Here is a 23,783-nt window from a genome sequence, read left to right on the forward strand (position 1 = left end):
CTTCTCTTTGTGGGTCAGCAGACTTAGGAATGCTTTGAATGTAAAGTTGGGGACTCTGCCAAAATCCCTGAGATTTGTTTTTGCAGGTAGGAGCAACAGCCCTTGAGTTGTATTTAAGGGTTCAGGTTTAGAAAAAATAAAGTACTTAGTTGCACAGCCTTAGGCAAAGAACAACATACATGCAAGAGATTTAACAGAATCTATTCAACAGCCAAATTGGTTCTTTAAAGGCATATGTGCACATCTGTGGACTAGAGACATATTTTAAAGTGATAACAATAGTAATAACCCCCCCAGAAATATTTGAAAAGCACTTCATATCTAGAATGTTTGCATAAATTTATCTCCTACTATTTCTACATACTGAATATGCTGTGATACCCGGGAGCTATCCATTAGTTAAAACTCTCAAATTATGGCTGAAAAAACCCAGAACAACCAAAAGACCAAGTCATTTACTTAAACCACTGGAAGCTGATGGTTCAGATGGTTAAAGGACCTGCTGTGAAATCAGGTGAGGGGTGTTGGCCTCTTTAGTTGCTTTACATTCTGGTTTTGGTGTAGCACTGCAGAAAATGTGTCAGAAGCAGCCAGCAGCTATGGATGTAGGGGGGATGTAACCTTGAATTTTGTTTCCAAGGTGTAATTCAGTGTGTTGTGTCCAGCAGCTGATATAAATATTTATCATTTGTTTGAAAGTAATTAATTGCTGTGTTTGCCTTTATGTGCTACATGATACAACACAACCCACCTGAATTTATTTTTTAACGTTCTGATGTTTTGAAGAAGAATTTATGTGCCTGGAAAATTGGGCCATTTCTTGATTCAGTGCTGACATCCACTAATGTAGTTATGTATGCAGGAATTTTAGGGAACTAGGATTTTAGGGTTAGGACTTCAATATATACAAGGCAAGGAGCAATGGGCTGGCATCTCTCCACTGGTAGGAGGTCTGTGAGGAAGGATGACACGTCCATCAATGTGGGATGTGGCCAAGAGCATTGCCCTGGGGAGTGACCTTCCTTGTGCAGTGGCAAGAGTGAGATTGCTCCTAGTTGGGCTCTGTATAATTCAGCCTTCTGAGGTGTTGGTTACTGGTGGTGATAAGAAATAATTAAATTATACTTAGTCATTACGCAGGAGACAAAGGTTTTTCTCTGTTGGCCAGTAGTGTTCTGGGTCATCTCTGAAGTAAACTGGTTTTGTCATGTAATGTTTATGCTCTATAGACTACAGGTGTTTTATTTAAAGAAAGGTAAAAAGCAATTCATAAGCAATTCAAAGCTATTAAAGCCACGCATTTGTTTTGTTATTTTCTGTCTGTTTCTTGCTTTGATGAGTGACAGCAAGATTAAATTTCACTGCAATTTTTATTTTAGCTCGGTTTAGTAGCAATAACCAACAGATACTTTCTGATTTTCTTCCACCTTCGGATATTATTTTAGCAGTGTAATGTAAATACACCATGTTTTTAAGCAAAGTAGCTCCGCTCAAAAGTTATATTGAAATTTCTATGGTGGTTATGTGCAAAACAAAACTATTCAGCAAGTATAGTAGTTTTAAGCAAGCTAATAGCAATTAAATCAAGGTAGCTATTAGCATTTTAATTATTTTTTTAAGTTGTAGTACAACTCCATAAATTAATTTTCTACATAATTAACTTTTTCCCTCTTTTCTGTATTACTAGGTGAATGCTGTGGGTGGATAATTTTAAAGTATATTGCCAGAAAATGAGGTTCCACACCATGGACACAATGGTTTTCTCTCCAGGCTCTCTGTGAAAGTGGTCCAGGGCTTCAGCAGTCTGGGTTCCTAAACACAGTATGTGTCTTATATGTCTGAAATGAATCCTTCCCCCACTGCTCAGACCAGAACACTGATACAGAGCAAAGCCCTACATCGTAGCACAAAATTTAGATTATCCAGCTGCTCACAGCAACCTGTGCTGTAGACTTGCTGGGAAGGTGAGGACTCCATGCCTTCACTAAACACCATTAAACACTGTCTCACTGAGCATCAGATTCAAAAGAACAGTCAAAGGAAAAAACCCACTCCTTTAGAGTGTTAAAAAGGAAGAAATCCTTGAATTTGAACCTTAGCTTATGGCAAGGGGTTCTGGAAAACTATGCTTTTTGAACTGGTGGTGGTTTAAATGGCTCGTAGCTGTCAGAAATGATACTCCTTAATGCCTGTGCTGCTGGTATTTCTTCTTCTGTTATTTCATGATGCCAAAATACTTGCATTTGTAGTGAGCTGAAGAACAGATGTTTGTACAATTTTTTTTTCATCTGCTGTTTTGCCATTTTAAGATGGTACATGCAGACATGAGGTCCCTGACATTCACATTTCCTGTAGCTTGTCTTTGTTTTGAAGGGCTGATAGAACAGGAAAAACCAAAAGTATTTGCCACACTAGAGTCTAAACCAACAGAAATAATTCCCCTCTCCTCCCAGTGTCTAAGAAAGTGGCTTGGTTGCAAGTGTACATGTTGTTTGGATATGTTCTGTGTATACTAACATCCTGAATGCCTGGAATTTTATTAAGGTCTCTTATAAACAGGGGTATAGCACCTTCCTGGAAGGGTTTGTGTGACGGAGAGAGCTTCAGTGTACTTGTGAAACAGCAAGCACAGGATTTGGATTTTGCAATGCTCATGCAGTCACTGGTTTCCTTGGAAACTACTGCCTGAGCACATATAGCCAAACTTGAACACTGCTGTCTGGTTCCAAAGTAGAAAATGGGCTCTCAGACTTTAAAATTGCAAAGTAAGATTGGGATATTTGAACTGTACTTGGTGCTTGTTTGTTAGGAGTAATCTTCAAAGTAGAATGTCACTCAAAAAACACTGCTCTGCAGCACTTACTCTGCCCAGAGCCGTGTTTCTTTCTCTAAGAGTACTTTTCTGATTTGTTTTGTGAGCGTATTTGTTTGAGGTGTTTCCTGTTAAACACACAAACTGTGTCAGGAGAGCTGTGGACATGAATTGCATTCAAGAGCTTCTCAGCCAGATGAGTACATTTGGTTAAATATTCTGTGATGCAGGATGGTGGGGGATCTGAACCAATAGGAGAAATCTGAATTGACTGAAAATGAACCTGGAGCCCTGTAATTACACACACACTTAGTGTCGTATCCTGGGTTCAAGAGAAATGTATGCAATGACAACTGTATGGCATATGTACAGATGTGCTTACATGGATGGTAGTATTGTGTTAACACAAACATGCTGCAAGATGTACTCCTGTTAGGATAGAAAAAAATCATGCTTTAGTAACGGTGGAGTATATAGATTTTTTTCTGATAGTTGCTGGACTCTGGGAATCATAGAATCATAGAAAGCTCGGGGTCGAAAGGAACCTTGAAAGCTCATCAAGTCCAACCCCCCCTGCCAGAGCAGGGTCACCTGTAGCAGGTCACACAGGAACATGTCATGGTGGGCTTTGAATGTCTTCAGGGAAGGAGATTCCACAACCTCTCTGGGTAGCCTGTTCCAGTGCTCTGTCACCCTCACAGTGAAAAAATTCTTCCTAATATTTGTATGGAACTGCCTTTGCTCCAGTGTATAACCATTGCCCGTGTCCTCTTGTTAGTAACCCCTGAGAAAAGCCTGGCTCTGTCCCCCTGGCACTTGTCCCTTACATATTTATGTACTCCTGTGACCATTGATGAGGTCACCTTCATTATCTTCTTCTCCAAGCTGAAGAGACCCAGCTCCTTCAGTTTTTCCTCATGCACAGTGGAGTTAGTGTCCATCTCTTTGCCTGGAAGTTTCAGTATTGGTTAAATTAAATTGGATTGTACAATGCAGGAATATTGCTGTGGGCTGAAATTATGGCATCTACCTTGACCTTAGCAGTCTCTCATAACATCCTGTTGAGCAAGCTGAGGAAATGTGGGATGGAAGAGTGGAGAGTGAGATGGATTAAGAGCTGGCTATACAATAGAGCCCAAAGAGTGATGATCAATGGCACAGGGTCCAGCTGGAGACCTGTGACTGGTGGAGTCCCCCAGGGATCAGTGCTGGGTCCAGTCCTGTTCAACATCTTTATCAATGACCTTGATGATGGCACAGAGTGTCTTCTCAGCAAGTTTGCTGATTACACAAAGCTGGGTGGGGTGGCTGACACCCCAGAAGGCTGTGCTGCCATTCAGAGGGACCTGGAGGCTGGAGAGTTGGGCAGGGAGAAATTTAATAGATTGCAATAAAGGCAATTGTAGAGTTTTGCATCTGGGAAAGAACAACCCCAGGTACCAGTATAGGTTGGGGACTGAGCTGTTGGAGAGCAGCACAGGGGTAAGGGCCATGGCCATGAGCCAACACTGTGCCCTTGACCTTGGCCAAGAAGGCCAATGGCATCCTGGGGTGCATTAGAAGGGGGTGGTTAGTAGGTGGAGAGAGGTTCTCCTCCCCCTCTGCCCTGGTGAGGCCACATCTGGAATATTGTGTCCAGTTCTGGGCCCCTCAGTTCAATAAGGACAGGGAACTGCTTGAGAGAGTCCACCGCAAATTCACAAAAATGATGGAGTGGAAAATCTCCCTTATGAAGGAGCTGGGTCTCTGCAGCTTGGAGGAGAATGAGGGGCAACCTCATTAATGTTTATAAATATGTAAAGGCCAAGTGCCAGGAGGATGAAGCGAGGCTCTTCTCAGTTACATCCAGGACATAACTGAACTTAACTTGTCCAGGACAAGAGGCAATGGGTACAAGCTTGAACATAGAAGGTTCCACATAAATATAAGGAAAAACATTTTCACTGTGAGGGTGACAGAGCACTGGCACAGGCTGCCCAGGGAGGTTGTGGAGTCTCCTTCCCTCAAGACATTCAAAGCCCACAGGGATGCATTCCTATGTGACCTCCTGTAGGTGACCCTGCTCTGGCAGGGGGGTTGGACTCTATGATTTTTTGAGGTCCCTTCCAACCCCTAACTTTCTGTGATTTCTGTGATCTATTCCCTTCCTCTCTGAGGTTCCTGTTGGGATCCCCGTGCATCTTCTCTGTCACCTGTGTGACACATGCTCTCAGAGCCCTTTGGCCTCAAAATACTGTCCTATGGCAGTGCAGGGTGCTTTTCTCAGAAAAAGACCTCACCATCCTCTTCTCCCTCTTATTCCGAGCCCTTAGTTACTTCTTTGCATCCCTTGTTCCTGCTTCTGCCCAGCCTTTTTCTCTCTTCCTTATGTTTGTCCTTATGTGATTCTCTTCCCTTGTCAACCCCAAAGCTCTTCATTCTACAAAGCTGTCCCATCTGATGGGGTCTGTACTTTACATCTCCCTAAAATAGCTGCCCTGTTTCCTGAATACATGAGAACAGGCAGCATCCAGTGGCTGTAGCATACCGTGGGAGCCATGATTTGCCTGACAATTCAGTTTTTCTAGCATGCCAGTTTATACAAAATCAGTTGACTTGTGACTAATGGGATGAGACATCCCGTGGGCCTCTGGTTGCGGACAAACAGCAATTCTGTCACCTTGGCTGCCTGCACCTTGCTGGGCTCAGCTGAGAGACATGTAGTACCCATCCTCTGCCCTAAAGAACCATCACCAAAAAGGGCACAAAGCAAGAGAGTGTCTGGTGTTGGGGTGTTTAGTGGCAATAGCTTTGAGTTCCATTGACTAAACCTCACAGCTCATGCTGTGTGATGGCTGCCTGCCATCCTGCACTGACTCCATGTGTTGATAAGCCAGAGGAGGTGCTGCTCCAGCACCTGGAGGCTGTTTCTGAGTATTTATCATTACTTGTTTTGATTACAGTCCTGCCTGTGGACCAAATAACAGCACTGTGTCACTGGTGGGGAGTGTACTGACACAAGAGTGGGTTGAATCTCTGTTAGAAAGGGGGAGGGATATACCTTCATGCATCACTTGTGTTATCAGTGCTCAAGTGGTGCTTTTTATCTAAGCTTGCTAGATATTTAAAAATTAGATGAATTGGTGTATGCATATAGATATAAGTATATATCAAGACCCATACACATCTTTGCACATTTAAATCTGGTTAACAGAGCAATTGCATGAAGGGGAGAACACATCTTCTGCTCATCAGATACTTGATTGCTTTCCGCTTTCCCAGCACAAGTCTGGCTCTGTGAGGCACACAAGAGAAATGAAGTGTGGAGAGGCAATGTTTTTTCTCTATTAGTAGTATATCCAAATACAGATGTACTTAGGTACCGTGGTAATGAGTATGCTTGGAGAGCTTAACTAAGGCAGGTACTCTGGTTTTACTTGACATTGCCTTGGGTCAGGGCATTGTTGAGAGGAAGACAGAGCCCCTGACTTACCACTTGAAGTTGGATTTGTTTCTGGGGGGAAGATAATAGAGGTTTTGTGACCCTTCTACTTGGAGAAGGGACACAGGTGGTGCAGCTCTTTTACTTTGCTTCTTCTTAACTGGCTCTGACAGAGTATCACAGAGATGCAACTTGTCTTGGCAGGAATTGCTCCTGTGGCTTTTTTTTTTTTTCGTTTTCTTCAGCTGTGGCTCAGTGCTGTGCTGCAGGGTGGATATTGTGTTGCTGTCCAGCAGTCTTTTATTAGAGGAGTTCCAAGGGAACATTAACTGTCCGTCTGACTTTCCCCCATTCATTTATGAGATTCATTAATGTGCCTGCAGGAGGGGATGTACGGTCGAGGAGCATTTTCTGCAGGCATGGACAAACTGAATTCCAGAGCAGAGGAGTCAGCTATTGTGAATGTGGGTTTGTTACGTACACGGCTCCTGTTTGTTAGGGATTAGGCACTGGGAAAAATGGCATTTGTTTCCATATGGTGGTGGACCTGATCTCTGCTCCTGTTGTGCAGAAAGCAGCTGCTCTACCTTCTGCTTTGTGAGTGTTGTTATTTTCTGATCAACCATTACAGCAGGTACTTCAAGCTGTATGTTATCCATGACTAGGAACAAATTATCACTTCCTTCTTAAATCCCCAACTCTTTCTTTTTTTCCTTCAGACTTTGTACAAGGGTGACTCTCACCTTTATTTAAGTAGGCAAAGCTACTCCAAAAGGTCCGTCATAAAGCAAAATTCAGCTTTTTGATTTTGTGCCATTACACTCAGATACAACAGGTGTGTGGGTTGTTGGGTTTTTTGGTTGGTTGGTTGGTTGGTTTTAATCTGAAAGCCAAAAGGAGCTCAAACAAGAAATTATTAGCCTGATACTTAGAGCATCACTTAGGATGTATAAGCTCATGTTGAGACATTATCCCAGTATTTACTGGTACAAATAGAAAAGCTTCCATAGGGGGTGAGGTTGCCCCATCAGCACAGTGAGGACAAATGCATAGGAGACCTGATTGAAGTTGGGTAGAGCCAGGGACTCTGGTTCAAATTTCACCTCTGGAGCACAGTGACTCCTTTGTCTCTGTTTCCACTGGAAATTCCATCTGTGAGCTATAGAGAAGCCCTTCAACTGCAGGCTTAATAAAAACAAACCTGTTTCCATTTGTTTTTATAACTTTTTCTGTCACATAATATTCTTGATGGAGTCTGTGACAGGCAGATGTTATAAATTGGAGCCACGTTGGTTGATTAAGCTCATTGCCTTTAGCTACCACAAAAAAAATTGACTTGTGGGGCTAGTACTGAAGGAATCTATTGCTTATATACAGCTGAACAATCTTCTGGAACATTGTGACAGTTCAACTGGTGCAAAATTTGTAAATATGCAGCAAACAAAATGTAATGCTTTGTGAAGTTGTGCCCTGTTCCTGGTAGAGGATCTGGAGGGGTAAGTTAGGACAGCCCAACTTACACCCTGAAGTAAAGCAGATGTCTTAAGGGTGGTGAGTGTAGGGAGACAGGCAGTGCTACACATGTCTCTTACACTGCTCTACAGGCTTGCTTCCTTCCAGCAGCATCATCTGCATGTTTTAAACCTTTCTTCTGCTCTGCACCTTTTGAAAGACTTAAAAGTCTGGGGTTTTACTCTATTTGTGTTGGCAGTTCTGAGGTTTCTCAGACACAACCATTGAGTGCCTTGATACCATTTTCTCTGGACTGCTCTGTAGACTCAAGTGCATTTTCCTGCAGTACATACACTGGGAATAAAAGGCAGATACCTCAGCAAATTGAGTGTGAAAGCATTGGAGAAAAATCGTGGAGTAGGGTTTTTTTTCTAGTAAAAAGCTATCCACCCTGTTCCCAATGGCCTGTGCTTTTTATAAAGTATATGTTGAGTAGGGCAGGATTCTGAGAAGATAAATCAATTGTCTGTGCACTCAACTAAAGAGGTAAATCAGATGCCACATTGACAGAGTTCTGTCTGTATGGTAGAACTTCAACAGACAAGGTTTGATTTAGCTGACTTTGTGGGGAAAAAAATCCTAATGTGTAGTAATTTTAATGACAAGAAAAGTTTCCTAACTAATCAACCTGAGGCCAACCTGGAATAGCAGTCTCCTGATGTGCCTTCTTGGATTATTTGAGCCAGGCATAGCTGAACAGCTCCTTCATGTAAGGCTGAAAGCTAGCAGCTCATCCTTTCTGATGGGGCTTCCACTGAAAACTTAATTTTTATACTCAAGACTTGGTTGTATAGTCATGGTCACTTAAGGGCAGAAATTTGCCCTGGGGAACAAAAGCAAATTTCTCATCAGAGAATGTTATAAAATGGTGATGCTAGAGCTGGTTCCTTACTGCCTCTAATATAGACAAAAGAGCATGTAGTAGAGAAAAATGTTTGCTGAGTTAACTGGACTATATTTAGGTGCCAAATGAACATATTTTTCTGCTTTTGACCCTCCCTCTCACACCTTCAAAGCCATTTTTTTTATAAACTGGCTGCAAATGTCTTGGCCGTTCTGCTCTTTGCAAAAACATTAATTCTGAGTGGTAGGGAGAGGATGTTTGTCACAGCTGGAAAAAAAGAGAAGACAAGCTCCTAGGCCCACAGCCTTGGTCCAGCCTTGTTCTCTCTCCTCAGCCCTAAGTAAACAATACATCCATAGGCTGCTCTAGTTATAAAACAGTGCTTTAAAAAACCAAAACCCTAAACCCCCCAAAATGCTTCCTGACCAAAGCCTCATTGATCCATATAGAAAGTGTGAGCTAAAAAAAAGCATCTTCCCTTGTACAAAGCATTTTACATCACATTTTGAGCTTGCAGTGGCCTCTTTTCCTGGCATTACTGGTGGTAATGATTGTATGGTTAGACTTTTATTCACGTATGCAAAAATTTAATTTTTTTAAAGGAAGCAAATAGCATAGTCCTCTTGCCAGAGCAGATTAGGAAAGGGAATCTTCAGATCTGCAGCAATCCTCTTCTGTGTTTGACAAGGAAGATTTAATCTGCCTGCATGAGGTGCTTCTTGGAACTTCAGGGGTGTCCAGAGTACAGTTAGCTTATTCGTTGTTGTTTTTGGTTTTTTTGGGGGTTTTTTTGTTTTTTTTTTTTTTCCCTCTTCTGACATACTTGTGCTGTCCATATACTTTTACCTCCTCTTTTACAAGAAGCTGGGCATCTTGGGGCACTCGGTACCTGAGAAGAAGAAAATGGTGGCCAGCACAAGCTTTGGTTTGCCCCTATCATTGCAGACTTTGTTCTGTTTGGCTTTCAGTGCTGGTTAACCAGCATTGTCTTAATTTTTGTATTCCAGCAAATATGTTTGTTAACTATGTTTGTTCCTCCCTAAGAATGATCACTGGGTGATTAGAATGTGAGTGTCATTCCTAATTTCAGTGCTCTCATTTAAGGGATGTTGATTTCCACAGGGACAAAAGCTTTCCTCAAGTCTGCACCTAAATAAGAAAACTTAACACAGGTACAGGCTAATGGCATATTTGTTTAAAGTTTTATTTCCATATTAACCTGAGAGTAAATCACAGAATCTTTAAAACTGGCCTTATGTCTACTACAGGTGTGCCAAGAGTGTGAAAAGCTGACAGTTTTGAATAGTTAAAATTCAGGCTAGAAACCTCCTGGTTTCTTTTTCTAGACTAAAAGCTACATGGAGCCTCACTTGATTCTTGGAAGTTATAGATGGTTACTTGGGATTTCTGCTGAGTAACTTCCAGCTTGGTGTGCTGGGCACAGCTGTCTGAAAAAAAATGAAACTACCTGCAGGTAGTAATTCTCTCTGGAACTTCTTTGTTCTCCTTGACCTGTCTTGCCTTTACAGACTTCTCTGAACTGCTTGGGGAAAAAATATGACAACTGTAAAACTGAAACTCAGGGAGGTACCTTCCTGCATTTTTTATTGTACTTTTGGGGGTTTTATTGTACTTTTGGGGTTTTTTTGCGGTTGGTGTGATGGCACAGGACAGCCCTCATCTGCCAGGCTTTTACTGGATCTTAGAGGCCATGGTACGAGACTATTGAAGATGAAATGTCATCAGGAATTCAATTTCCTACCCAACATCAGTAGAGAAATTTATTATGTATTGTGACTTAAATGTAACTCATAGCACTAAGTGCTGAAATTTGGATTGATTTATATGGGATTTTGATTTTGCTTGTTCATTTGCTGCCTTCCTCAGAGTCCTGTCTGGGCTTTTAGCAGTGCCAGCATCTCCATAGGTGCTATTACCTGGGTCATTGCAGCAGTTTTATGCATAGGTCTCTCTGTGTATTACTGTGGCATAATCATCAGTATGATCATAAAACGTGTTTACTTTGGGATCACTGTTCACTGGACAAAATTAAATAACATGAAGCTGGCTTAAAAAAAACCAAAACCCAAACAACAAACAAACAAGGAAGATTTGACCACTGCCAGCTTCCTCTGTTGTCATTTTCCTTGTCTGACCTCCTCAGTAATGTGTGTGAAAGCACAGATCATTGGGGCAGCCTTCCATTACAGGAAGGTGGCAGAAGTATGGCAGTGATTTTGTCTGTGGGATCCAGGTTAAGCACATTAATTCCTGTTAAATCCCTTCTTGTCCCTAGGCCCCTTTGCTGTTCCTGGCAGTTCACTTCCTTGCCCAAATGATAATGCAAAGCTTTCTCCTTATTTGACAGCCAAGCAGGATTTATAGCTGTGGCTTACCCAAACAGCAGGTAAAAATGTTGTATAGAGTGTTCAGAAAATAATAGTTGTTATAATGCAAGTGAAGAACAAATAAACATTCATATTCCTGTTCTCCTCAGTGTAAATAAAGTTGTGTACATACCTTAACTCAGATTGGAGGGGGAGCTGTCTAAATAGAATATCCTGTTTTATTAATACAGTGCTGTTAGGGGAGAAATGCAAATTGTCCAAGTAGGATTTAGACAGACTATTACTGTATACACCTGCTCTCAGACTGCTGTGAAAAAAATGCAGATGAAATGCAAATGGTAGATGAAAGTGAACTGTTGTGTTCCTGAGGTCTTTTGCCTTGGCTTTGAGCAGGAGTGTCACAGAGCAGCAGGAATGAAGTGCTGTGGTTTGCTGAGCCAGCTGCTGGAATCATAGAGAAACAAAACCTCAGTGTTGCTTTTTTTGCATCAATATAGGTATGTTACACCTTATGTTTTTACAGAGCTGTTGTCCTAAGGGATACCAGGGTTGAAGAGGATAATTTTATTGTTGTGATAGGGGGGTAAGAATGAAAAAAGCAGGCAAAATTCACTTTAGCTGGAAAAGCTTGATGCCTGTTACTTAGTGTTTCGTAATGGAAAAACTTGGGAGTTTTCCTTTCCAGAGTGAATCTGTCTCAGAATTCTGTGAATACAGAAATTGAAATGCATTTCCAAAGATCTGTCTGTTCATCAGAGCTATTGAAAATGGCTTTGTAGGGTGAGCAGAGATGCACAGTGCTTGCATAAGAGTAAATAAGCTGAAGTGCATAGAAAATAAAGGGTATTTCAAACTTGCTCTAAAGGCAGACATGAAGGTGTGGGTCCCTAGACAAACATTGCTGTGCATAAAGATCAGCTGCTGCTCCTTGCTATTGCCATGGAGTTTTTCTGTTTTCTCTGTCCACTGTTGCTGTTTGCTGGCTGAGAGGAGACAATAGGCTGAATTTAGGTATAAGCCCCAACCCAAAATCCAAAATTTCTGCCATTTCCTCATTGACTTCAAAAGTTTGCATGAACTCGCTAAGGTGAGGTGTTTTTTCAGTATTTTCAATGTCAGTTACTTTCATTGCTCTTTGGTGTAACACTCACTTGGGCTGGTGATTCTAATCATGGTTCTGCTTGTGAATATGTGGTATATTAGTATAGATGCAACAAGATTGTACCCACTTTTGAGTTTGGAGGAAATAACTATCTGAAAATCTTTAAAATGCACTTAAATATTTATCAAGTAACACTCTTTAGGTCTCTTGGAGTTAAATGAGATCTGAAATTGCTTCAGCTCACTCTAGTAGTTCCTATTTCATATACCAAAATAACTCCTTGGCACAGACATTTTCTCCATCTCGTTAGATCTTTCTGTGTATTCCTTCCTGTAAATCTTTCCTAAACTCAGCCTGAGGAACGTGGAACAAGCTCAAAATATGGAAGAGTTGTAATGGTGCTTTTCAGAAAGGGAAAGAACCCTACATTCCTAGTCCTGTAAAATATCTGGGACAGAGGAAATTGACTGTTTCTCTGGAGAGCCACGTGTGCCATAGCAGAAGGACCACTATTTCCATTTCATCATGATGCACTGATTTAATGTTCTGCTTTTTCATGTGTGGTTTTTTTTGCTTCCTTTTCCACCAAATCTGATGCACTAGTAATTTCAAGGAAGGTACTTAGATGAGAAAAGGAAGATGATCCAGAGCTGTTGTAGATAATTTCTGAGCTTGAAGATGGTGTGGGAAGGTGATGAGACATAAAGGGTTTGGGGAAATTGGAGAGAAAGTTCAAGACAGCTATGCAAGAAAAAGGAAATAATCATAAAACTACATTAGGCATGTAGAAAATTTTGCCTTATGTGCTCATGTGATGCAGATAAAGGTAACAATTCTGTGTCCTCTTCTGGCTTCTCTTATCTGGCACAGTTTTCAGACTCAAGATCGGTTTCTTTTTTTTTGGTGTCATTTAGAAGGGGCACTACCAAGAAGCAAAGGTTTTCTGTTAAGGACCTGGGTAGCAGACTGACAGCACTTTTAATTCTAAATTCTAGGGAACAGGGACACTGATACAGCCCATAGCTGTAGCTTGTGTTGTAGTGGGTTCTTTCAAATCACTACAGAGCAAGCAGTTTGATGTTCCCCACATCACACATTGGAAATATTTTGGGAGAAACATATGTGACTGAGTTCCTGTTAGCACTCTAGAAGCAGTGAAGGATGGGACAGTGATGGCCAAATAATATCTTCATTTGATGTTCACCTGGTACATCAAATCCTAGATCCAAAGCATCATTTGTACCAGTGGGTTGTTTTTCCAAGTCTACCATGTGCAGTTGTGTAAGGTGACCATTCCAGAGGCTTGAGGGTTAAAGTTAGAATACTTTCTAAAGCTTTTGAAACTGCCTTGCTTTCCTTTTTGTGGGATATGAGTAACCCTATCCTCTTCTCTAACATGTGGTTCTTTACTCTTTCAAATCCTCAGTGCTGTATGCATTCATAGTATCCCTACTCACAAATTAGTACCTGTCTATCTCCTTTTTTCTTATGCTTTTACCATCCCATCCCTTCTTCATTTGTAGTCTTTGCATTTACTGTGGCTGAAAGGGAATTTCTGCCATCCACATATGTGACAGGGACAAGCTGCAAGTATATTTCATGTACCCTATCTCTGGGAAGGGAGCCTTATTGCCTGTCTGCAGAGCCTGTCCTGTGATGGCAAATGCATATGCTTCCCATCACTCACCTCTCAGCAGAATGGATCTTGGATATCACTTTTTTATTAAAGGAATGGTTTTCTTGGCTCACCAAAGGAGCTTCAACAGCAATCTGCTTAATTCATGTTGCTGTCTCTCCTTAGGAAACGATCGGTGCTCTTGTTTCTCATTGAAATGATCCTGTTTGTAAAGGGAAGAGCTTTCCCTTGGAAATACCTCAGTGTCTTCCTTGCTGGGATTATGTCTGTGACACCAGTAGGTCAGACCTGCTCATCCCTCTTACTGAGTGAACTCCAAAATTTGCTCAGTGGGATAATTTCTCTGGGGATCATGCTGTTCCTTTGCTGGGCAGGGGGTGTTTTGTTGCTGCATCCTTCTTTTATCTTCGTATGTCCATTCCCACTGTTGTTCCCTGAAGACAAGTGAGACCATGAAATGTGGGGTTACTAATATGCTGCTTGTGGAAAAATATCCTTCCGTTTCCAAGAAATACAACATTTTCACCTCAGTATCCTTTCAAGATGAAATTCCTGGAAGCATTCAACTCTGCTGGAGGACGTTTTGATCAATTTTTTGGTTCAGTAACTTTATCAGATCAGTTATTTTAATCAAAAAAGGACCATTTCATGAATTCATTCAAAGCTCTTAGTTCCTTCAACATGAATTTGGTGCCCCTCTTCGGATGTCATATTTGCCACTATTATTTTTCAAAACAACTATTTTAATTGTTTAATTATTTCTGGGTGGGGTAGAATCTGCAGGTATACCTAGAGCTCGTCTTACATAGCTCATGGGAATTAGGGAAATTTCTCTGACTCTTCAGGACATCTCCTCTTGTCTCCTGTAGGTAGCCCAAGCCTTATGTTTTGCCCTGAGGCTGCAACTTCCCAACTTGGGGTTATGTTATCTTTGTTTGTTTGTTTTTTGGTTTTTTTGTGTGAAGCCTACTTCTCTGATGGTGGTCATCTTGTGCTGCTCATGCCTGGTTTGTAGCTGGGCATCCTTGCTATGGCCCTGGGACAGCAGAGACACTGCTGTGCTTTTCTGTAAGGGCAGCACCCAAGTCTGCATCCTTCTGCTTCAGAGTTTGTAACTTTTTTTGGTTAGAGTCAAAGGCAACATGACAGACTTGGGATTCTTAGTAGCCTTCCTAAAACAAGATCAGCATGAGCATGTCTGGACAAAAAAAGCATCTTACATGAGGTAGTTGCTGTCAGGATACTCTTCATAGCTCAGCAGGATAGTGACAGTCAATGCTTACCCAGTGGGAATGCAAATTAGAGGATAACATTGCCGGAGAAGCTGTGGCTGCTCCATCCCTGGAAGTATTCCAGGCCAGGTTGGCTGGGGCTTGGAGCAACCTGATCTGGTGCCAGGTGACCCTGCCCATGGCAGGGGAGTTGGAACTAGATCATATTTACAGTCCCTTCCAACCCAAACCATTTTGTCATTCTATGAACGTGACAGTCCCTCCCCAGTATGATTTTGCTGGGAAAGAAGTTGTCCCTGGTACTGCCCTGCTACCTGCCCCGGCCTTCCTGCTTTTCCACAGATACCTCCCATGCTTCCTGCTGCTGTTCTTTCTCCATTTAAACATTATCAAGTTGTGTGGTTGTTTAGAGTTCATATTGTCTGCCAACAGGTGCTTGCCTGGCTGTAATCTGGTTTATTAGCAGGCTAGACAGAGTGTGCAGGATGGTGCTCCCACAGCTCAGCTCAGGACTGCTGTATCCCAAAGTGACCCCTCTTTGAGAAGGCATCAGCAACAGTGCTTGCCTTTAAATACCTGCAGGCTGTTCCTTGGCTCCTTATTTAGCTAATCCCATAGGTCTTTCAAACATTTACCTCTAAAGCATGGCTGCTAATGTCAATCCTTTTACTGACTCATAAAGCAGGAAGAAATATTTCTCTCTAAAATCTCTAAGAATATTTATTGGAAGGCTAAGGCTCCAAGTGCTTGTCTGCAGTTTGCTGTTGTACATCTGTGGCATTTAACCTGGGGACTTTTCCAGGCAGCTGAAAAGCAAAAGATCTGAAGCAGGTTTTCTAGTGACTGGAACATCCACCAGAAGTGTTGAGTGAATGAGATAAGTGATGTTAAATCTCTGTCAGTTTTTTACCCCACATAGATCACATTTTGTGTGAAACCTCAGCCTAAATTTACACTGGAAGCAACTATGTATTTATGCTGCTGTGACAATGTTCATTTTCGATGTTCTTATGCCAAGGAAGATCAAGGTGCTTGTGCAGGGGACATTCATTTCACCTGGACAACTGTACATTTCGAAAAGCTTGTGATTTGTTAGTAGCCTCCAGTCCAAGAGATGAGGATGAGCTGTCTTTGCTCTGAGGCTATCATCCTCTTGGCAAATTTCCTGCTTATTCTACCAAGGAAAAGACCATCTCCATGGAGGCTATCAGTCACTTCCCTCTTCAGGACATCTGAATGCAGTTCTCTATCCACATGGTCCTTTATCACTCTGAAGCCATGCAGACCTCAACATATGCTTAATAAACTCGGGGGAACTGGTTTAGTTGGCATTTAGCCAGACTCCTCCTAACTTCCTCCAGTCAGAGTTCTCTGGGTGGAGCAGCCAGGAGTGGAAACACATGTGGGTAATTGTTTGACTGATGGAGAAACACTTGCTTTTAAAGTAGGTGGTTCTTTTCAAGATGTACCCTCTGACCTTCCAGGTGTGTTGTCTGCATCTCCAGGACTCCGTCTTGCTAAACGAAGTCTCCTGGAAGAGTTTGGATTGTTGCTGGAACCCTTGGTGCTGCAACATATGGGTACATATGCTTTCTCTGCTGTGTTGGTGCAAAAAGTGTCTAGCTCAGTTGCATGCATGTGAGCACCAGAACTTTGAGATGCATTGGGATAACACCACTTTTTTTTTTTTCTTTTTCTTCTTTTTATGGGCCAGGAATCTGATACACACCTCGTTGCTCCTTTTATGTGTTTTCACCTATAGTTAGCTGCCCCAAAGTTCTGCTCTTTGCTACCGGTAATAAATCGATCCTGTTTGGAGGTATTGATTGTGGCAGTTCCTTGGAGGTGTCAGATATTTCAGAAGTTGGCAAATTGTGTTGGCAAGAGCTGCCTTTGGTTTTTTTTGGTTTTTTTTATACTGAGCTTGCTAATGTTTCTAGAATGTAAACCTGATTTTTTGTGGGATGTAAAATACTAGCCCAGAAAAGGGTGGTAAATTAAGATCTGTGTGGTGAGACATGTTAATGTGCAAGAATTAACCAACCAAGGCAGTAATAAAAAATACAGGTCTTTTTATACTAACAAAAAAATTCAGTGTAAGTGAAAGAGGATTTAAGTTTTGTTGGTTTTTTTTTTTTCTTTTTTTTTTTTTTTTTTTTTAATTATTTCACTTTTTGAATGCAAAAGTATTATATATATGTTCTAGTTTATAACCATTACCCCTTGTTCTATTGTTAGTCACTATCAGATTTTTTTTTAGTTCTATTAGTTAAAGATATGAAAAGGTTCATAACTGGTAATTCCAGTGTTTTGGTGCTAACTTGACTGGAAAATGAAATGCTGGAGTCCTATTCTGGAGGAGTATGTGAATCTATGTTCTATTCTTACATACTCTTGAGTACACAAGGGCTTAAAATATAGTTGAAAGCTGTGTGAATGAGGACTTTGAGCAAAGAGCTTTCCCCAACTTTCTCCAAACTTACAGCCTTTTTTTTTTGTGTTCCTTGGAAGGGATACAACCTTATGAAATGCAGGTATGTCTCGGTATAACTTAAAAAAAAACAAACGTGTTAAATACTTTTTTGCAGTTTATTTGTATCCTGCTGCATAGTTTCTGGAAATCTGGAGCAGATGTGTTACTTAGCCATGTTTTTTCTTTTTAAAGAAGTATTTTTTTTCCATGGCTACATTTTGTAGAAGTAAACACTTTTAAACATTTCAGAGTCTGGATTTTAAACAGATGGTTGTTTTAGGGGTTGTCTGGACTCTTATATCAGTCATCATATTCTAGGTCAGAGGCTGCAGATTTTTTTCCATGTTTCTTGTCTACTGAAATCAGGTTAATCCCGTGTGGAGCGATATGGAAGCTCCCAAAAAGGTAGTGCTTGGGCATGAGTTTCTACATAGGTTTAGCTGGTGGATGGTTATAAAGGATGTACATGTGCATTTAATTTGGATTTTTACATCAGTGATGAAACAGCACAAAAAACATAGCACTGGTTGTAGTAGTTTTGAGCAAGGTTTATTGTATGAGTAAATCAGGAGTTCTCATCTGCCAGGGAGCAGCACTTTAAACTTCAGCCCAGACAAGGAGTTCTGTCTCTGATTGGTCAAAATCCTCTTTCCCTCCTAAATATGAAGCTTTAGGTCAGCAGTAGTAGTTGGCTGACTTGATGAAAAAAAACCAAAACAACTTCTTCCCCTCATTAGTATTGGCATAAAAGTTCATATTGAAAAGTTTTATTCAAAAAGTTTGGAGAGAGGGACAGCTAAAGAAAACAGAACATCTTGTGTAGTTTTTTTTCCTTCTTCTTGACTATTAAAACGTAATTTGCCTTTTTGGAGACATCTTCCAACCTGTCTGCCTAGTACACTGTTTTTCATTTGTCCTGCTGGTGGGTTAAAATGGCTTTGGTACATAGCTGTGGTGGTGTGTTTGTTAATATCATAAAATTCAAATCAGCTTCCATCTGCTCTGTGTCAGTGCTGTCTAAATTGAACTTTACATTTCTTCTATTCTTCTTCATCCACCCCTGCTAAATCAAATCTTACTAGCTAATTAGGTTACATGAATAATGATCCTTGTGTCACTCCAACTGAACCTCAGCTTCCTGTGAACTCCAACACAAGCTGACACTGTGCCAGCACAGTTCATGATGAGGAGAGCCTTGCCATTCCTTAAGCCTCCTTAGGTGCCTACTGCAGTAGTCTTGCCATCTGCACTTAAATTCTTCCCTTCCTGGAACTCAGCGAGCAGCTTTTTCAGTGTCAAAACCAGACCTTTTAGGATGAAGATTAACTTTTTTGTTCTAATATTTGTGCTATGTGGCAGAAAGAGAACACAGATGGGTTTTTTGCTGTGGGTGAGGAGCTGGACAAGACCACTCTGCTCTTTGAACCATCAGAGTACCAGCAGGCTGTAACACAGGCTTTGGTATTTTACTCTGTTACAACCCCCTGTAGCATTCATTAGCTTTGCTTCTTATCTAGGGCTGCATAATATCTTAGGTTGTTTGCTCACATTTGCTCCAAACCAAAATACTTATCTTCTGCTTTTGTGCATGATGAGTAGGCAGTGGATGTTAGCAGCAGGGTTTTGAACAAAACCCCTCAGTCAAATTCTGCAGTTTATGGCCTCTGCAACAAGTAAACCTTTAATACAAGACTTTTCCAGCACAGCTGAAACTTCAGTGCAGGGCCCCTTGCTGCTGAGACAGAAAAGAGGGCTGAATTTTTTTATGGCATTTTTCTGCTCCTGAGCAGTCACGCTGGCATGGTTGGAGGAATTGGTAGCAAGCTCTCCTCTGACTGGAGGACTAGAGCAGCCTGCATAGGATTAGGAGGTGTATAAATTAACACATATTTATATGCTTTTCTTCTGTCAGGCACTGGCAGCCAGGGGTAGAGGTTTATAGTATATTTTTAGCAAATTTCTTAAGGTGCTTTTTGGATGACTTCTGTAAATTAGAAAGTAATTAGCTTGTTCCTCCTGTTGCCTTATTAATTACTGTGATGGACTTAAACTGATTTGGGAAAGGATGTATCACAGAGGATTCTGCCCTTTTCAGCTCTTCATTAAGTCTCTGTTGTGCTCGATCATTAATCTTTCAGAAAAGCTGTGATGGCTTAGTGTCAGGTTCCTAGCTCTGGAAAGGGAAGGTGACAAAAAGTGAGTGCTTTCTGCTCAGAATGACTCTCTGTGTTACGAGCTGTTCGCTCCAGCCCTAAGTAAATACTCATGAAAATGCCCCTTTCTTAAAACAGGGTCATCTGGAAATAGTTCCCTGACAATAATTCCCTGATCCCTGACGAATACTGTTTTTGTTTGCAGATTGTTTCTATTAGAAACTTCAATCAGAAAATACAGAAAAAAAGTAGTATTTGAAAATAAGAAGCAATGAAACAGCTGCATCTTGTTTAAAATGCTTGCAATAGCAGGAGTGTGGTTTTGGCCATTTTAAATAATTTTTGTATTATTAGGTATATTTGTGTATTCACAAATATGTGTATCTGGGATAGGTACTGGTTTAAAACACTAATGATGATGATTAAGGAATGGTGCAGTTTAGAAAAGCATTTATTATGGAAAATGGTGAACTGTGATTTAATTTATATGCTTTGAGTTTCATTTCATACAAAAAGGAAAAAAAACTATCCAAAATTGCACCTGTGAATTATATTGAAAGAAAACTTTCTAATAAAATGATGTAGAAGTTGCTGAAGGCCTGGCATGTGCAAGTATGTGTGAATGGTAATCTACATTGCATGAATAATTTTTTTGAATTATTAGGTTGATGAATATTATCTTGCAGAGAACAATAGAGTAACTGCTTCTGTCTGTATGATATTGTGTTTTTAATATCAGCTAGTTTTCAGTTATATGTAACAACTAATTTTTTCTTTTTTTTTAATTTATTTTATTTTTAAGACATATAGACTATTTCCTTATAAACATAGAAGCATAGGTTAGTCTGAGCAAATACACATAAATATGCAGCTGGGTCGCAAGGTGACCCAGGTTCCTGCCACTGTTTATGGCAGCAAGGGGTGCTTTTCTCTCATGCTTTGCTCTTTCTGTTAGAGGTCTCATTTTAACTAATTATCTTTAAATGATATCTGTTTTGGTTATACTCAAGCATGACTGAGTTATTATCCAGACCATTCCATGGAGATATTTAATTTTAATATGCTTAGATGTGGCAGAGATGAATGTTGCTGGTATCCTGGCCAGTATGTGTTTCCATTTAATGGATATATTTTGTATTGTTGTTAAAAGGGTTTGAATGACTTGGTGGACACCTGAACTTTAATTTCTCTGATACTTCTGTATTGAAAGGCAGAGGCTATGAATCAGATATACCATGAGGGCCAGATGTACTCTTAATCTGTACTAACACTATTAAGCTCATAAAAGCCCAAGGTTTGTTCATCTTGGGTATATTTTGCTACTTCTCCTCAAAACAGGCTTGCAGTGGATTTTCCTAAACCCTGCACTGCTCCTTCACTGTCATTTAGACCACGTTTCCTGGATCCTTCTCAAATCCTTTGCTTTGCTGGATTGCAATAAGAGCAGCAGGTTTTTTTTGCTGAAGGTCTCTTAAAATAACGAGAGGTCTGACTTGAACTATGTCTGAATTCCCTCCTGGAGTCTTGTAGGTATCCTCACAAGCACTCCGGTTGAGAGACTGACTTTATTTTATCAAGGAAGAAGCCTTTTTGAGTCGTGTAATGAAACAAATGGCTGGAGTTCCAGTGTTAGTTGTTATGACTAATGCTAAAGCTTTTATTATGCTTTCTTCTTCAGCAGGAAGGTTGAGTAATGCTGTTTATAATAATAATTAATTGCCTTTCTTGGGAGGATTTGGGTGACCTGTGGGGGTGAATAAGACCAAAAGAGCAGTGCTGAGTTGAGGCATAGCATAGAAACCATTCTCTTGCTCTAGCACAGGATGAGGGAATGAGTCCATTGGGTTATCTGTCATCTGGTTTAATGGCTTTAACCTTGAAGAATGTAGATTTGAGTCAGATATTAGGAAGAAATTCTTCACTCTATGGGGTAGTGAGACAGTGGCCCAAGTTATCCTGCAAAGCAGTGGCTGTCCCCTCCCTGGCAGTGGTCCAGGCCAGGTTGGATGGAGCTTGGAGCAACCCGGGCTAGTGGGAGATGTCCATGGCCATGGCAGAGGGGTTGGGGCCTCCCAACACAAACCATTTTGTGATTCTATCGTCAGTCTTAAAATTACCAGCTTCCTGCATTACTGAAAGCAAGAAGTAAAAACGGTCTCTGTTTTTCTGGTGGTTTTTATTTGCATGCACGAGGAATTGAAGTGACGGGATATGAAGTCAAACTTCTCAAGAGCCAGAGAGCTTTGTAGCAGCCCAGGTCATCTTGCAGATAGCACTTGACAGTTCTGGATCTCATTCCAGTCCTGGGCTTTGGCTGGGTCAGTACTGGTGGACTCAGATATGGAGTAAGGTGTTTTGTTGAAAGCTAACTAAAGCATAACAAGCACCTTAAATGTTAACAAATTGAATCTGTGCTGCATAAAACCTCGAGGTATGTTTATTTTAAAAGGACTCTACCAGAAGCAAAATAGCTCCAAGCCTGTCTTGGCTGGTTTTGGGCTTCTGAAATCCCAATTTGATTCTTTTTTCAAGAAGACATGATCCAATAATGCATCTTTCTCTGCAAACCTAGTTTCATATTCATATTTCAAAGTGATAAAACTCTTCTAAATGCATAATCTTGGCAGGTGGCTGTCAGCTGCCTGGGCTGCATTCATGTTGGCAAGTAGAAATTAAGGGTTTAGGACCTGGTATTCAGCCTTTAGGTGTTATAGGGGCTTCAGTTTTGGTCTCAATATGGATTAAGCATTCTCAGTTGTTCTTCTGCCTGGGTTGCTATAGGAGTCTCTTTGAAAAATGTCATAACATGGTCGTGACACTGCATTAGCAGATGGATGACAAAATTGACAGTCTGAAGGGAAGATTGGAGGGTTCACCTGCACGTGACTCACCGTGTGCTGAGCATTTTAGGTGTAGAAATCAGCAAAAAAACACATTGGTGGTTTTGTTGCATGTTTTTTGTCATAGCATGACACTGGCAGAGGCACTTCTAGAGAGCAGGTTGCATTACATACCCGTTTGGGTAGTCATCCAGAGAATGCCTGAACTTTGAGTTTGGGAATCTGTAACTTCAGAAACAACTCATTCTTTACTCAGCTTTGTAAAGTAGCTGGTAAGAACTCCAGAATTCCAACCCTGTCACGTACCAAACCAAAACTGCATATATGATTTTGTGTGCAATACTATAACTTTGGAATTTCCCATTTAGCCATCAGAAATTAATTAATGGTGGTGTTACTGTTGTAATAGTGGTGCCTCTTCTAGAGTACATAACAGCTTTTGGTATTTGATTAATATTCAGAGTGCATTATCATGCCTTTGTTTGCTCCAGTTTGTATAATTTAATAGAAAATATAATAAACTAAGTAGTAAATCCTTTAACTGCTTGTTTGTGTTTGCTTTCAGTTTTGTGTATGGGAGATACTACAAGTAACTGTTATTCTTTTGTGTTACTATAGATGTGAAAGGTAGCTAAGATAATCTTGCAATCACATGAAATCTATTTTTGTTTAAATACTTGGTATATCTAAAACTTACGTACAAAAAGTAATTACAAGTTAACATTTCTGTATTTTCCGTTAATTCTCTGCAGGTGGACTTCATCAGATTTTTAGGGAAAATTTTTTCCAAGAATATACTCATTGGGGCACCTTGTGGTTGCACTATATTTCATATGCTATTAATGAGCTCAGCTAATGGACACGTGGATAAATTTTGTCTTTTTTTGCCCCAGGTCCAAGGAGTTAATAAAGGAAGCAATCCTCGACAATGACTTCATGAAGAATCTGGAACTGTCTCAGATTCAGGAGATTGTGGATTGTATGTATCCTGTGGAGTATGGCAAAGACAGCTGCATTATCAAGGAAGGAGATGTGGGTTCCCTGGTTTATGTCATGGAAGGTACAGTTTAAAAAGCTAATATTTATTTCCTTTTTTCATAACATACAGAGATGAAAAGTTTATTTCATGGGAAAAGTAATTTCAAAGAAACAGATTAAAGATGTCTAAATATGGTTGTTGGAAAATTGCGTGGACTACTTTTGCCTGGAAAATTTCTGACTAGATTTGTGTGCCTTACTATTTAAAGGAGGGTGAAAGCTAATAATCTTGCACTGAGATCTGTTGGAATAAAGCTCCACTATAGTTCTTTGGCTTAAAGGGCAATACCAATGGTTTGTTGTATAGAGACTTAACAGAAGGACTGAGGTTATGGAAATGGGAAGTGACTGCAAAACAGGAAAAATATGGTC

The 23,783-nt window shown here is 40.7% G+C and overlaps 1 protein-coding gene across 4 annotated transcripts in view; it reads left to right on the plus strand.

Annotated features, from left to right (window-relative positions):
- PRKG1 (protein kinase cGMP-dependent 1) overlaps window positions 1–23,783 on the plus strand; it is a 426,892-nt gene that overhangs the window by 35,135 nt on the left and 367,974 nt on the right. For all 4 annotated transcript variants that reach the window (XM_071748882.1, XM_071748881.1, XM_071748883.1 and 1 more), the window contains exon 2: window positions 23,267–23,433. In XM_071748882.1, the coding sequence (XP_071604983.1) occupies window positions 23,267–23,433 (167 nt within the window). The remainder of the gene's footprint in view (window positions 1–23,266; window positions 23,434–23,783) is intronic.

This window comes from Heliangelus exortis, chromosome 7, assembly GCF_036169615.1.
Source record: "Heliangelus exortis chromosome 7, bHelExo1.hap1, whole genome shotgun sequence".
Taxonomy (NCBI): domain Eukaryota; kingdom Metazoa; phylum Chordata; class Aves; order Apodiformes; family Trochilidae; genus Heliangelus; species Heliangelus exortis.